We start from the raw sequence: 16,509 nt of genomic DNA, 5'->3' as shown, positions 1-16,509 counted from the left end.
TTACTGTTCACTAATGTTACTTTATTCTTGTTTCAGCTCGTAGGGTCAATGTTGTTGTCCCTCAGGAGATGCCTGTGGAAGGTGAAGGTGAGGTTAACCCTAAGAGGCCTCGTGCTGATGAATGGAAGAAGGACGACATTGACATCCAGCCCCTGCCCGACTTCATTCATCCACAGCCGGACTTCTTGAGGGAACCTTATGAGTATTTCTCTCAGTTCTTCACAGCTGAATTGAGGGAACACATCGTTTACCAGTCCAACCTGTACTCAAGACAGAAGGATGTAGGCAGCAACTTCCACATGTCGGAAGAGAATCTATGGTTTTCCTTGGCCTCAGCGTGGACGTAGGCCTGGTTCCTCTCCCTAGCATCGTCGACTTCTGGACCGTGAAGACCATGATTCCTCAGGTTGCAGACTTCATGTCCAGGAACCGCTTCAAGGCCATTTGATCATCACTTCACTTCAACGACAATGACCAGGCAGCAGGCTCCCAAGTCCGGTTCTTCAAGGTGAGAGTCCCCTTCACCAAGGTCACCAGAGAGTTCTTGAAAGTTCCCGAGACTCCTATCCATTCCATTGATGAAGTGACGGTCGCCTACAAGGGCACAAGGGCTGGTAACCTTCGCCAGTATGTAGCCAAGAAGTCTGACAAGTGGGGCTACAAGTTGTTCTGCCGCTCCAGCGTGGATGGATTTGTGCATGATATTCTTATGTACCAAGGGGAGACAACCTTTGTGAGCCACCCTACTCTGCTGTCTGAATAGGAGAAAGCCATGTCTGTGACTTCCAAGTTTGTTGTCTCCCTTGTCAAGACCATCAAGGACCACAGTCACGCAGCAGTTTATGCAGACAACTACTTCACCAGTATAGGGTTGGCCAAGTACCTGAGATGGGAGTATGGATGCCGGTATGTGGGAACTGCCAGGGAAAACCGAGTTGGACATCCTCCCCTGAAGTCTGTGAAGGAGATGAGCAAGAAGACGACGCAAAGGGGCACACTGGACTACGTCTCTTCTGATGGCATCCTCGTTGCAAGATGGAAGGACAACAGCGTTGTGACAATCTTGCCCGCTGATGTCTGTGTCGAGCCCATGGGAACAGTGGAGTGGTATGACAGGGCACAGAAGGAGAAGGTTCCCATTCCTTGCCCATCTGCCATCCAGATGTACAACAACAGCATGGGTGGCATCGACAAAAGTGACATGTTGACACACCTCTACAAGACCCCCTTCAAAGCAGAGGTACTACATGAGGCTCTTATAAAAGTTTGGGTAAAACACAGGCTTTATACAATCTTAGGAGAGTCTGGCAATCTGCTCCCCATGATGTATGGGCTAATACTTTAAAAGTATTCTAAATCTATAAACATTTAAATTTTAGTTTTTTTGAGATGTGAAACCTAAGTCAGCTTTCTGTCAAATGTTAAACCTAGAAATTTTGTTTCTTCAATGCAGTGAATACGATGGTTTTTAATATATATATGTGGGTATGGGTGTACGCCATGAATACGAAAGAAATCAATGACAACTGTTTAACTTTTAGAAAACTTCAAGCCATTCAAATATGCCCATTTCCTACTTCCATTGATTGTGAGTTGAAGCTTTCTTTCAACACTTGTCATTCTTGTTCCTGCAAATGAAACAAAAAGGTCATCAACGAAGAGAGTATGAAGAACGTCATCTGGAATCACGGAAGAAATCCCATCAATTGCTAGCGCAAATAATGTAACACCAAGTACACTGCCTTGTGGGACTCCTTTTTCCTGACACTTTCTTTCAGACAGAGTATTACCTATTCTAACATGAAAGAAACATCTTTTTAAAAAGGCCTGAATGAATAAAGGCAACTCACCTCTTGGATGAAACTCGTCGACAGTTTTTAAGGATACCATACCTCCATGTGGTATCATATGCTATTTCAAGATCAAGAACACTATCACATGATGTTTCTTAGAGGCAAATGACTTGGAAATGGATGACTTTAAATGAACAAGTACGTCCATCGTAGAGTGCATTTTCCAAAACCCACACTGAACTGGTGATACAATACCCCTCCTTTCCAGTATCCATACTATTGCATTGACCCATTTATTCCATGATTTTACACAAACAACATGTCAATGCAATTGGTAGGTAGCTTGCAAGTAAAACTTTGTCCTTTCCAGGTTTTAGAAAAGCTAAAATAATGGCCAGTTCCCAAACTGATAGGAAACTATGGTCTCGCTATATTCGGTTAATAATACTTATGATAAAAACTTGTTACTACGTACGTGCTTTATCGTTGCATAAGGAATTTCATCTGGGCCTGGGGCTGTATCATTGCATGACGATAGTGGAGTCAAATTCTCTCTCTATAAATGGGAGATTGCATGTCTCATAATTATTTGATATGAAATTCAGTCTTTTCCTCTTCTTTACATCTATACAGGTAGCCTGGAGTCTTCTGACTTTTGGGATACTCTTTCAAAATGATCAGCACGTGCAGTGCTCACTTCTATAGGATTAGTAATAAACTGATCATTTATTCTTAACACAGGTGAAGGATTTGGAGTATATTTGCCAGAAATCTTATGAGCTTTCCTCCATACGGCAGAAGGTGGGGTTCTTTTATTCACTGAAGAAACAAAGGATGACCATGAGTGACGTTGAGCTGCTTTGACTGCTTGCCTAAATTGTACACTGCATGCATTTCTTATAAGTGACGATGTTCCCTTCAGTGTGATTTCTGCGTCGTCTTGTTGATGCAGTTCTAGCAGTTGTGCAACACCTGAATTTCTGGTGACCTCCAAAGGACTGGTCGTCGACAGAATAAACCTGTTGTTTTTGGAATGAAATGCACTTCAGATGTGTGAAGTGTTCCATTTAGTAAATCAATGGCATAATCAATATTTTCGAATTCATCTGCATTACCTTCTACTTTGCTCAGTTCTTTAAATTTTTGCCAGTCATCTTTATACAAGCACAATCAAGGTGAACTGTTTAGGTGGGCAGTTGTTTGTTTTAATTAATATTGGAGTATGATCACTTGTTTATCAGTCATCCAATGTTCTCCACTGAAAGTCAGCCAGACAGTTAGAGCTTGCTACTGAAAGACCAATGTACGACCAAAGTACCTGAATGGATATAGAAGTAAGTGGGCTCACCGGTATTTAGAATCAGAACATCATTTTCTATTAGTGATGATAATAGATTGCCCTTTGATTATGAGTTAGCTGGCATCCTGACATCTAAGGTCATTGATGCCGATATTATTTGTAATAAATGAATATTAATTTAGTTTAAAAAAAAAGGAAAAACATCCTTATAAGAGTTAGATAGCTTTCAGAAGACCTGCTTCTGAAATAAATTTAAAAATACCACTATTATTGTACGACACATCATGTCCGAGAATCTTGGCAAGGATGAACCTGTCATCCTCACCTTGAGCCTCAAACAGATGTGTACTTCTTTCAGTACTATAAGTGGGGTATTTGATCAACAAATGTTTCACTGTCAAAGCTATGAAACAGTCGTCGCAATATGATTGATGTTGGCCATTCAGCAGAAATTCGTGTGTCAACCGAGTGTGACCAATGCGGAGATGACAAAGAGAAGTCTCCCATTTTTTGGGGCATCATGTTGTACCTATAAGGAGATATGGAATTTTTTATTTATTTAATTTTTTTGCCATCTAGACTATCACAGTGTTGTTGCCATGGGTATATTTATGTCTTTTCAAACCAATCAGAAGGTCTGTATACAAAAAGCTCCCATGGTGTTCAAGTTGTTACTTTTAATATTACTAATAATACAAGCAGCATTAAACACTTCAGCATGATTATCAAAATATATCCGAGTCCCATTTTTCATCGTCTCATCCTATTTTCTTTCATGATTATCAAAATATATCAGAGTCCCATTTTTCATCGTCTCATCCTATTTTCTTTCATGATTATCAAAATATATGAGTCCCATTTTTCATCGTCTCATCCTATTTTCTTTATCAATCTATAGAACTCAAATGCTCTATATACATCATCATAGTTTATCTCTAATGGAATTTAGGCAATATGAAGGATTCGTAGTTTCCTTGTATTACCCAAACTACTTGATTTTTAGCATCAGTAGAGTGGTCTTTTATAGTTTCAAGGTCTCAACAGAATTTTTTCCTTAATTAAATTAGCAGAGGTCGTCAACAGTGCTGGGCAAGAGTCAGCACATCCAGGGGATGGGGGTTCGTTATTCGAAAAATCCATAAAGCAGGGGTTGAGATAGGGGTTGATTGGTTAGGTTTACCTACTCGAGAAAATTGAGGCATCATACGTCAGATAGGAAATTTGCTTTCGCCAATATCGGCACAATGAGAGTATATTTCCCAGATGGTCCACTCCATACCCTACCTGAAGGATAGTACCAAAACAGATATAGAAGCACAGGTGTAAGCTAAACCCGCCTAGTAGGACCGAGACCAAGAAACTATGGAATCATCCTCCCCATATCTGTAATGATGGGCTTCCGGCTGAAAGCTGAGTCCTACCCCAAAGCAATAGATCCCACTGGATTCCAAAGACCCAACACTTGAGAACAGTTCCGCCAAAAAGGTCCAAACCATCTTTGGAATGGCTGAGATCATGCAATACTTTCACATGTAGCTTTGAATGTAAATACCTCCCAACTGAGACACCTCCTCCCATTCATCGAAGCAGGCAGAAATAACGGATGTAGAAACATCCATGCAAAATAAAAAAAATAAATATATATATATATACAGTGAACCCTCGTTTATCGCGGTAGATAGGTTCCAGACGCGGCCGCGATAGGTGAAAATCCGCGAAGTAGTGACACCATATTTACCTATTTATTCAACATGTATATTCAGACTTTTAAAACCTTCCCTTGTACGTAGTACTGTTAACAAACTACCCTTTAATGTACAGAACACTTAATGCATGTACTACAGTACCCTAAACTAAAACAGGCACAAATATTAAAGGCGATTTTATATCATGCGTTTCCTAAACACGCTAAAAAGCACGATAAAAAATGGCAACCAATGTTTTGTTTACATTTATCTCTGATCATAATGAAGATTCAAACTGGAGGTAGAGCTTTGCTTATTACCCAGACATATTTCCCATACTTTTCCCTTAGAACTACATCACATCTTCCTACTTTAGATATATATATATATATATATAATATATATATATATATATATATATATATATATATATATATATATATATATATATGTGTGTGTGTGTATATATATATATATATTTATATGTATACACATATACATACCTACATATATACATACATACATATATACATAAATACATGCATACATATATATATATATATATATTACTGTATATATATGGGTTATGGAAAAAATCCGCGAAGTGGTGAATCCGCGATGGTCGAACCGCGAAGTAGCAAGGGTTCACTGTATATATATATATATATATATATATATATATATATATATATATATATATATAATAATATTAATAATAATAATAATAATAACAATAAGGGAAAGTTTTCTCATAGAGTTGGGACAGCAACACAAGAAAGTTTATAAGATTAGGAGAAGGTCAAAACAGTATTAAGAGGAAGAAAAGGATGAGAGAGAGAAATTTAGATTCAAACTGGTGGAGCAATTTCCCAAAGTTCAAGAGCCCTCTTGCCAATTACCGAGTTTCAGCAAAGGGAATAACATGTCGTGCTGAAGCTCAATGACTTAATCAAGGCATTCTGTCATTAAGAGGGTGGGGGACAATGGTTGTACAGAGGTTGGTAATGCCCCAGGTTTAATAAACGGTGACAAGGGCTCAGAAGGCAATATGCTTGCCTTGTCATGCAACACTTTATTATTAAATTGTATTTTTTTTTGGAATTACTGGCAGTACTAGGTGGGTTTGATGTCTCCTGTGGTATATTTTTTCTTGATTTCAATGCCTTTTCATAGCTGTTTGGTTCATTCAGTAGTCTTTTGGCATGTCCCACACTTATGTGTTCTACACTGGATCTGTTGAGGGCAGCTTCTTCCAGCTTATAAAGCTCGCAGCTCCTGTCAGCGGATTTATGGTTTGAATTGCAGTTCAAACACTTGACCTCAAGTATACACTCTCCATGGTAAGATCTGGAACAAATGCTACCCATTTTTTCATTTTTGAAAACTTTAGAAGGGTGTCCAAATATGAAACAACTGATAAATTGTAGTGGCTTCTGTTTGAAAGGTCGAACTTCAATTACTTAATTTCCTATAACAATGTGGGAAGGCACAACGGCATCCTGAAAAGTAAGGATAATCATTGACGTCCCAGGAACTTTATGAACTTTCCACATTGTTAATGGACACGTGACCAGTATTTCCTCTTCAGTGAACTCATACAGGTCTTTATTGAAGACTACACCCCTTCTGTAACTAAAATTTAGGTGGGGTCTGACATCTAACATATCATCACCACTTGTCGGGAGGTTACACAGTATTATCGATTGCGTGCACGATTTGGCATGGATGAGGAAGCTATTTTTTTCCAAATGGTTTTTGCCTTTTTCTGAATTAGTTTACAAATTTTAAATAATTCCTAGTACTCCCTTCAGGCTCTGCAGCAGGCCACATTGGTGGTTTTGGCTTTCTCTGGGAAGGCATAGTTGAATCAACATCTTTTTCAAACCAGTCAACAGGTCTATATACAACCAAATCGTTTGGTATCTTAACATAAGGGGCACCCATGACATCTAAGTTAATTTCAATATTATTGATGTTACATATTGCATTAAATGCTACTTCATGATTAGTATAAGATATCCATAAATGTCATTTTTAATTTTCAAGTTTCATTCTTATTTCTTTCATCTCACCATAGCATTTAAATGATTTATATAGCTTATCATAATCAGTATCCATTGGAATTTGGGTAACATGAAGGAATCAATGTTTTCCTGTGTTATCTGACATCTGGTTTTGAAACATTAGCTAAGGGGTCCTTTTTTGTTCCTACTAAGTCAACAGAATTTTCCTTAAATAAATCAGCAGAGGTCGTCAACGGTATCTTGGGTCCGCCATCTGATCCAGTGGTACGGGGAACATTAAGTTTACTCTTTAACCTTTTGGGGGAGGGAAGGGGTAATAATAATGATGAAAAAAATGGAAAAAAATAAGTAAGGGAAATTAAATAATGACTCAAATCCAAAAGAAGACCCCATTAACCTTTCCTGGATTTAATTTCTCCACCAATGACACCTGTAAGAGCTGCTTCACTAATGTCCACTCCCTACGCCACAAAGGGATGGTACCACTATGATTAGAGTGCCTCTAGTGTATGCCAAACCCACTTGAAGGGACTGAGAACATTAGAAGAATACAATCATCCCCACTTTAATCATAGTGGCAGGAAAACTGGACAGAATGCCGAAAGTCCTATTTCTATGAAACCGGCCAACCCCTGGAATCCGAATGCCAAACTTTTTGTTTGAGAATAGTCCTGCGTGCCAGTATTTGACACTGAGAGAGAGAGAGAGAGAGAGAGAGAGAGAGAGAGAGAGAGAGAGTGTGTGTGTGTGTGTGTGTGTGGGTGTGTGTGTGTAATGATTGTTTGTTGTGAGAAAGACTGTTGGTATAATCGAGGTTGTTTGTTTATGTTTTTAGCTAGGTTAGGTCAGTGGTGAATGTCTTGGGTGAATGCTTTTTTTATTTGACTGCTGCAAGAGTCAGTTCTGTGTGATTTGAGGGCTGGATTTACTTCATATTATTTCGACCAGTGTGGAAGTGATTATTTATTTCTAACGTAAGTACAATTTTATTTATCTTTGCTAGGAGTGATTCCGAAAGTTTCTTATTCATCTTTGATTATAGTGCGATAGATCAGTTAGCTAGGAGTGTTCGGAAGTGTTTTTCTTTTTTTTTTTATTTTGCAGGCCGTAATTTCTCCTTTGGAGAGATCTTTCCTTGAATGTGGAATTAATTGTTGTTGACCTGGCTTATGATAAGGAACTTGATACGACTGCAGATTTATATAATTGTTGATGACCAGGCCTGAATGAACTTTCGATTGATGATGATGACGATGATGATAACTACGACCCCAATCAGGGAGGTAGTTGTGGTAAATTGACACACAGTGGACTGTTAACCACAGAGCTGTGGTAGTGTTAGTGTGCCGCAAAAGACACTTCGGCTTTGTATAGACGACTGTGTTGGTGTCAACATATATATTATATAAACATACATATTTTAGTGTTGGTGTCCCATTTAATTTCAAGTTTTTTTTAGGTGTTTTGTTGGTTTATTTGAATGGTGTTACGTTTAATGTCTATTATGTGTTAAGTTTATGATTAGTTTTAAGTGTGATTATTTTGATTGTGGATGGTTTAGTTTTAAGGAATATAGTATTAAGGTTATGTTTTGTTTTCATTTCCCTTCTTTCTAAGAGTCCAGTTAATAACGTAAGGGGAAAGTTTGTGCTGAGGAGACATTTGTCAGTTTGAGTGATTCAATCGTGTGGAGGATTGGTCTTGTGACATCCCGCCACATTGTTCAAACATTATCGGGTAGTTAGCAAGACTACCAAAGCTCCAGCAATTGATTGAAAAAAATTCTAATCCTGGATATGATGTTTTCTAAAAGAAAATCTGGACAGTGAAATGGTTAAGAAAATTTTGACAGCGAGGTGGAGACAGTTGATAAATAAGAAGAATGAAACAACTATAAGTAATTGAAATAGGATGGGAGAAATTTAGAGTCAAACTGAGAAAAATAATTCCCCAGTCCGAGAGCCCTCTTGCCCATCACCAAGCTTCAGCATGGGAATGATATGCCACGTTGAAGCTCAATGACTTCATCACGGCATTCTCTCGTTAAGAGGGATATATCTAGATAAAGCAGGCTACGTTGTTCTAAGGGATTGCTCTGAAAATCAGCAAAAAATTAGGCTAGCTTACCTTCTTCATCTAGGGTGTCTGAAAATAAGCACAAATTAGGCTACATTTTTCATTTGGGATGTGTCTAGGTATCACAAATTAGCGTTTAAACAAATCTGAGGTTGCCTATTAAGAAAAGTATCTTCTTAACCCTTTTACCCCCAGGCTATTTGGAAATTTCCAACCCTTAACCCCCAGGGGGTTATTTTTTTCCCAGCACATTTTGCAGTATATTTTTTTTGAATTGCTCTTACAGCCTTAATTTTTGTCATAGAGAGGTCAGGTTGGTCTCATTCTCTTGGAAAATGCCTGAATTTTCTCAAAAAATTATCAGAAATATGAAAAAAAAAAATTTTATAGCATTTTTTTGCAAGGACGTACCGGTACGTCCATGGGGGTAAAGGGATGGCTTTTGTGAAACGTACCAGTACGTCCTTTGGGGGTAAAAGGGTTATGAAAAGTATCTTCTTAAGTTAAAAAATTAATTTCGGTTACCTTGGGATGCTCCATTTTGTCCTACGAGAGTATCTACGACATGGAGTTGTGTACCATGTGCACTGCCAAGTAAGGCCTCCATCGTTTGTTGATATTTAAGTTTTGCTTGAAGTAAATCTTTATGAAGTTCTCTATACGCTTCTGTTGTTCCCGGTTGCTGAAAGAATTTTAAAATGTGACTGTACATATTAAAAATGTGTTCTTGGAATGATAGAGTAGAAACGAAAAGATTATATAGCCTCCTAAAATGAAGGATTTATACATACATACATACATATACCAAGGCACTTCCCCCAATTTTGGGGGGTAGCCGACATCAACAAAGAAACAAAAACAAAACAGGAGACCTCTACTCTCTACGTTCCTCCCAGCCTAACAAGGGACTCAACCGAGTTCAGCTGGTACTGCTAGGGTGTCACAGCCCACCCTCCCACATTATCCACCACAGATGAAGCTTCATAATGCTGAATCCCCTACTGCTGCTATCTCCGCGGTCATCTAAGGCATCGGAGGCAGCAGCAGGGCCTACCGGAACTGCGTCACAATCGCTCGCCATTCATTCCTATTTCTAGCACGCTCTCTTGCCTCGCTCACATCTATCCTCCTATCACCCAGAGCTTCCTTTACTCCATCCATCCACCCAAACCTTGGCCTTCCTCTCGTACTTCTCCCATCAACTCTTGCATTCATCACCTTCTTTAGCAGACAGCCATTTTCCATTCTCTCAACATGGCCAAACCACCTCAAAACATCTTTAACTAGCAAAAATAACAGAGTTCTATACAGATTTTGATGATATATCAGGCATAATAATGATACCCATAGTTAGGATATGCTGTATATTCATACAACCTAAAGTAGAATATTAATCTACCATGTACTTCTTAAGGGAATAAATGAATATATAAATATAATACAGTCAGACCTTGCCATTTATGGAAGTTGGGTAACTGAAACACCAGCGATAGGGAAAACCACAAATAATAGATGCCTCCTTAATAAAATTCCCAAAGCTCCATTTCTTCATATACTCTAACTAGAGAAACATTATGTATTTAAGCATTAAAAAAAAAAACAGCAATTTTAAATGATCAAATACAGAAAAGAATTAACAGTTACATAACACTAAATAGAAATAAATGAAAAGCCATTATCAAATGATGGTTGAAAAGTTCCCTATAAAGGTATCAACCTCAGCTAACTCTCTCCTATTGCATAACTGAGTAGGCAGTGCTGTAGCTGGTCTTGTATACAGTAACTCAAAAACTGTTTGCCTTTTTAGCTATAGTCCATTTCTTTTATCGAGGCAGATTTCCACCGACTCACAGCGGTGCCCTTTTAGCTTGGAAAATTTTCCCGATCGCTGATTGGTTAGAATTATCTCGTCCAACCAATCAGCGATCAGGAAACTTTTCCGAGCTATAAGGGCACTGCTGCGAGTCGGTGCAAATTTGCATCGCTAAAAGAAATGGACTATAGTGATGCAATGATACACTTTGACATGATCCATTCATGTAACCGAAGTGTCTCATAGAAATATTTGCTAAAATTTGCATCATCATCCAGTTTAAACGAGAAATGCATCTGTGTGGAGATGATGCTGGGCGTAATTAAGAGCGTATACAGAAAACGGATACCAGTTGCGCCTGAGTAGGATAGGTCGAGGAAACATACAGTACCTAGCAAGCATTCTCCGCTAGTGTGTTATTGGGTACTTTGACTGCCCAGACAGTATTACATTGGATCCCTCTCTCGGGTTACAGTTAATTTTTCCTTTGCCTACAAATACACCGAATTGTCTGGCATATTCTTTCCACATTCTCCTCTGTCCCCATAAATCTGACAACACTCAGATTACCAAAAAATTTTTCTTCACCTTAAGGGTTAGCTACTGTATTGTAATTGTTCAGTGGTTACTTTCCTCTTGGTAACAGAAGAACACTCTTTAGGTATGGTAAGCAGGTATTCTGAGAAAAGGACCCTCCAAAATGAATGAAAGATTTAAAGTTTTCTGGCATCCTGAACACTGCAGGTCATTGACGCCGGCATTATTTATTTTGATATAGAGTAAAAGAATATTCAATTAAAACCATAAAAGTTAAAAAAGCATTCAGAAGACCTACTTAAGAAATAAATTTAAAAATACTACTAGCATTGTACAACACATTGTATGAACCTGCCATCCTCAGCTCGAGCCTCAAATAGATATTAATTACTTTCTGTGCTATAAGTGGGGCATTAGGTCAACAAATGTCTCACTGTCAAGGGTATCAAACAGTCAGCACATTATGGTAGGTGTTGCCCAGCTAGCAGACACTCGTGTGTCATCCGAGTGTGATCAATATGGAGACGACAATGAGAAGTCTTGAACTTTCAGGGCACCCCGTTACACCTCCAAGGGGATATAACATTACTTATTTCTCTAATATTATTGTCAGCTAAACTATCCCAAAGCTGTTGGCAATAATTATAAATAAAATTCTTAATTGTATGTAAAAAAAAAATCCATACAGGAACTGCGATACCTTCTGTGTAGCAACTTAGCTGCAGCACTCTTTGACAGTGAATCTGCCCCCCCCCCCCCCCCCCCCCGACAAAATCAAACTAAACTTCTAAAATATTAAAGCTACAAGGTAATCTTCAGAGAGAGAGAGAGAGAGAGAGAGAGAGAGAGAGAGAGAGAGAGAGAGAGAGAGAGAGAGACTGATTGATTGATTATGAGTTATCTAGCATCCTGACATCTAAGGTTAATTGACGCCGATATTATTTGTTATGAATAAATAAAAAAAAATAAACAAATAAATAAATGGTAATTCAGTTTAAAACAATAAAAGCAAAAACATCCTTATAACAGTTCGATAGCTTTCAGAAGACCTGCTTCTGAAATAGATTTAAAAATACTACTTGTAAGGTACGACACATCATGTCAGAGAATCCTGGCAAGGATGAACCCACCATCCTCACCCTGAGCCTCAAACAGATGTCTACTTCTTTCAGTACTATAAGTGGAGCATTTGATCAACAAATGTCTCACTGTCAAGGATACCAAACAGTCTTCGCAATTTCGCTGGTGTTGGCCATTTAGCAGAAATTCGCGTGTCAACAGTGTGTGAAGAATGCGGAGACGACAAAGCAACGTCTCCCACTTTGGGGCATCATGTTATACCTCCAAGGAGATATAACATTTGTTATTTCTCTCATTTTATTGCCATCTAGTGTTTTTGCCAACTATTATAACACAATTTCTTGATCATCATCAATTACGGGGTGTTCGATGTCGAACGGCCGTGGCCCTCTGCACAAAACTTCTCCATTCATTCCGGTCTTGAGCCTTCCTTTCCAACTCCACCATCGTTAGCCCGCACATCTCCTTGATATTGTCACTTAATCTAGTTTTAGGCCTTCCTCTCGTTCTTGTACCATAGACTGATCCAATTAGTAGCGTTCTTTCCAGAGTATTGTGTTTCCGAACCTGGTGTCCAATAAAAGTTAGTTTTCTTTCATCCAAAATGTCAAGTAATCTTTTTTCGATATTGATCTTTTGTAGAACTTCCACGTTAGTCTTTTTCTCAATCCAGCTTATCCTAAGGACTCTTCTATATCACCATAGTTCAAAACTTTCTAATCTTTTCCGATCTGTAGCTTTTAAAACCCAACATTCTGAGCCGTATGATGCGATGGTACGTAGGAAATCATTGCAGGGAATAGGATAAGTTCTTGGTAACAACTCGGCTGTGCTGGAACCCTACAAAATCAAACTGTTATACCTCTCCGTCCAATAATAAAAAGCCATTCTAAAAACTTTAAAAATAAAAGGTTACTAGAATTAAAAACTTCTGAAGCTTGAAGGACAATCCTTGCGTCACTGAAAATGGTAAATTTACCATCTTTCTCCAAGCCTATTTTCTCAATAGCGGTTAGCAAACCATACGGTTCGGCAGTAAATATGGAAGCTGTTAGAGGAAGTGCACCTCTACAATCAAAATCATTACTATGCAATCCTAATCCAAGGACAGCATTAGATTTGGAGCCATCAGTATATATAAGAGTTGATTCCCTATACTCTGCAACATGTTCCATAAAAAATAACTGGCTTTCAAGTCAGTCACATTCTTTTAAACACCAATAAAATATTTACAAAAAGGATATCTCATGTAATTTCCACGGAGGGGTTGATGACATCTTAAATGGAAGCACCTTATTTCTAATTATATCTAGACTGTTCAATAATTGTTTCAAACAAAAACAATAAAGATGAGGAGATTTTGGGTACATCTCAAAGTATGTTGAGTGCCTTATAAGGCTTGCAGTCTGAAAGGAAGTCTTTGCAACCTAAACCAATACTGAACAAAAGAAGACTTTCGGTAAAGGTCTAAAAGTAATTCTCCAGCAACAACAAGGAGGCTTGGAATAGAAGTTCTAAAGGCTCCAGTTGTCAAACTGATACCAGTATGGTGTATAGAATCTAAAATCTTTAGTCGACTTGGGGTGGCTGAGGAGTATATCTCACACCCATAACTTATTTTTGAAAAATTAATGCCTTGCATAACTTTGAAATAGTTTTGCGGTCTAGCCAGCTTGATGTATAGGACAAAGCTTCAAAGCATCACAACATTTTGCTTTAAACGATTTTAAGTGAGGAACCCATGAATAGCTACAGTCAAATATCAAGCCTAAAAACCTAGCTTCACTTGTACATGGGATCCGTTGACCTTTGAAGTGCATATGAGGGTCTGGATGTACTCTACGATTGATTGATTTAAAGTTTTCTGGCATCCTGACATCTAAGGTCATTGACGAATGAATGAACGAATGATTTGAAGTTCTCTGACATCCTGACATCAAAGGTCACTGATGCCGATATTGTTAATCATAAATAAAGATTAAAAAAAATATTCGATTAAAACCAGAAAAGTAAATATATTATAAATGCCATTACCATTGTATGACACATCATGTCCAAGGATCTTGGCAAGGATGAACCTGCCATCCTCACCCCGAACCTCAAACAGATGTATATTTCTTTCAGTGCTATAAGTGGGGCATTCTGGCAACAAATGCCTCACTGTCAAGGGTATCAAACAGTCGTCGCAATAAGGTTGGTGTTGGCCAGCCAGCAGAAACTCGTGTATCATCCGAGTGTGACCAATGCGGAGACGACAAAGAGTAGTCTCCCATTTTCAGGGCATCCAGTTATACGACGACATAGTTTATTATACATGAAAAATAAAAGAATATTCAATTTAAACCATGAAAGTTAAAATGTCATTATAAATGGTAAATAGTTTTCAGAATACCTGCTTCTGAAATAAATCTAAAAATGCCGCTCCCATAGTAGGACACATCATGTCCAAGAACCTTGGCCAGGATGAACTTGTCATCCTCACCTCGAGCCTCAAACAGATATCTATTTCTCAAGTTATTATAATTGGGGCATTCGGTCAACAAATGCCTCACTGTTAAAGGTACGAAAAAGTCTCTGCTATATAGTTGTTGGGCCTTCAGCAGAAACTTGCGTACCAACCGAGTGTGACCAATGCGGAGACGACTAAGAGACGTCTCCTACTTTCGGGGCATCATGTTATACCTCTTAAGAAGATATGACATTTGTTACTCATTCTATTGCCATATAGACTATCCCAGTGCTGTTGCCAATTATTACAAAACCATTTCTTGATGTTAGGTAGGAAATCATTACAGGAAATGGGATACCTTCTTGGTAGCAATTTGGATGCAGCAGTCTTCACCAGTAAATTTGCCTTCTTATTCCCACACACACCTATATGTGCTTGAACCCCAAAAAATTGAACCATAATACCTCTCAGTTTATTAAAAAGCCATTCTAAAATCTTTAAAACTAAAGGGTTACTAGAATTAAAAACCTCTAAAGCTTGAAGGACACTCCTTGCATCACTAAAAATGGTAAAATTACCCTCCTTCTCCAACGCTATCTTCTTGATAGCGGTTAGTATGCCATACAGTTCAGCAGTAAATATGAAACCTGTTAGAGGTCTGCATGTACTCCCTGAATACGACAGAAATGGAAAACAGTAGTTTTGCTTGTCTAAAACTTAAACCCATTCATATCAGCCCACTGAATAATTTCGCGATTGCGAGTTGTAATTTTCTCTCAACCTTTGCCATTCTAGCTCCAGCAAATGATATAGAGAGATCATCTACAAATAGTGTTGAGAGAATATCTTTAGGAATGAGGATATTCCATTAATAGCAAGTGAGAATAGTGTTACACTTAGCACACTACCCTGGAGAACTCCTTCTTCCTGAAATTTCCTCTCAGATAGAGCTACCCCCACTCTCACTTGAAAAAATCTTTGTGAAATGAATGATTGAATGAACAACGGTAGCTCTAGTCATAAACCCAAATTATAAATGATTTTAAGTACGGTATATCATATCTCCTTGCAGTATCATATGCCTTTCCCAGGTAAAAAAAAAAACTTACATGGTGCTGTTTGGAAGCAAAGTCTTCACAAATAGAGGACTCAAGTCGTTCGTATCAACACATAAGTCGTTCAGTGCATTTTTCTAAATCTACAGTGGATAGGTGATAAAATACCTTTCTTTTCCAAGTACCCCATCAGTCTTCCATTGACCATCTTCTCCATGATCTTACATAAGCAATGTGTCAATGCAACTGGTCGGTAGTTTGCTGATAAAAACTTATCCTTACCAGGTTTTAAAAAGGCTAAAATAATGGGTAGTTCCCAAACACTTGGATGATTGTGCCATATTCTGTTAATAATGCTTAAAATAAATGACTTTTTATTAACAGGTAAATGTTTAATCATTGCATATAGAATTCCTTCGGGTCCAGGGGCTGTATCATTACATGTAGCAAGTGCAGAATCAAATTCTCTTTCAGTAAAAGGAGAATTGTATGACTTCCCTTCCTGTTGCCAAATTTAAAATTTTCTTTTTTTCAATGCTCCTATATTGGTGACCAGGAGCTGCTTCAAACTTGGAAAATATATTTGAGAAATGATCAGCCAGGGCATTGCTAACCTCGGTTGATCCAGTCACATACTGATCATTCAATTTCAACACAGTTGGTGGGTTGGGGGTGAATTTGCCAGCTATCTTTTTTA

General features: G+C 38.2%; 1 protein-coding gene across 1 annotated transcript in view; it reads right to left on the bottom strand.

Annotated features, from left to right (window-relative positions):
* Nucleotides 1–16,509, bottom strand: part of LOC137637432 (uncharacterized) — a 142,172-nt gene that overhangs the window by 1,659 nt on the left and 124,004 nt on the right. The window contains exon 6 of the mRNA XM_068369632.1: nt 9,404–9,560. Within this exon, the coding sequence (XP_068225733.1) occupies nt 9,404–9,560 (157 nt within the window). The remainder of the gene's footprint in view (nt 1–9,403; nt 9,561–16,509) is intronic.

This window comes from Palaemon carinicauda, unplaced genomic scaffold (assembly GCF_036898095.1).
Source record: "Palaemon carinicauda isolate YSFRI2023 unplaced genomic scaffold, ASM3689809v2 scaffold73, whole genome shotgun sequence".
Taxonomy (NCBI): domain Eukaryota; kingdom Metazoa; phylum Arthropoda; class Malacostraca; order Decapoda; family Palaemonidae; genus Palaemon; species Palaemon carinicauda.
This window is presented reverse-complemented; position numbering and strand designations above follow the sequence as displayed.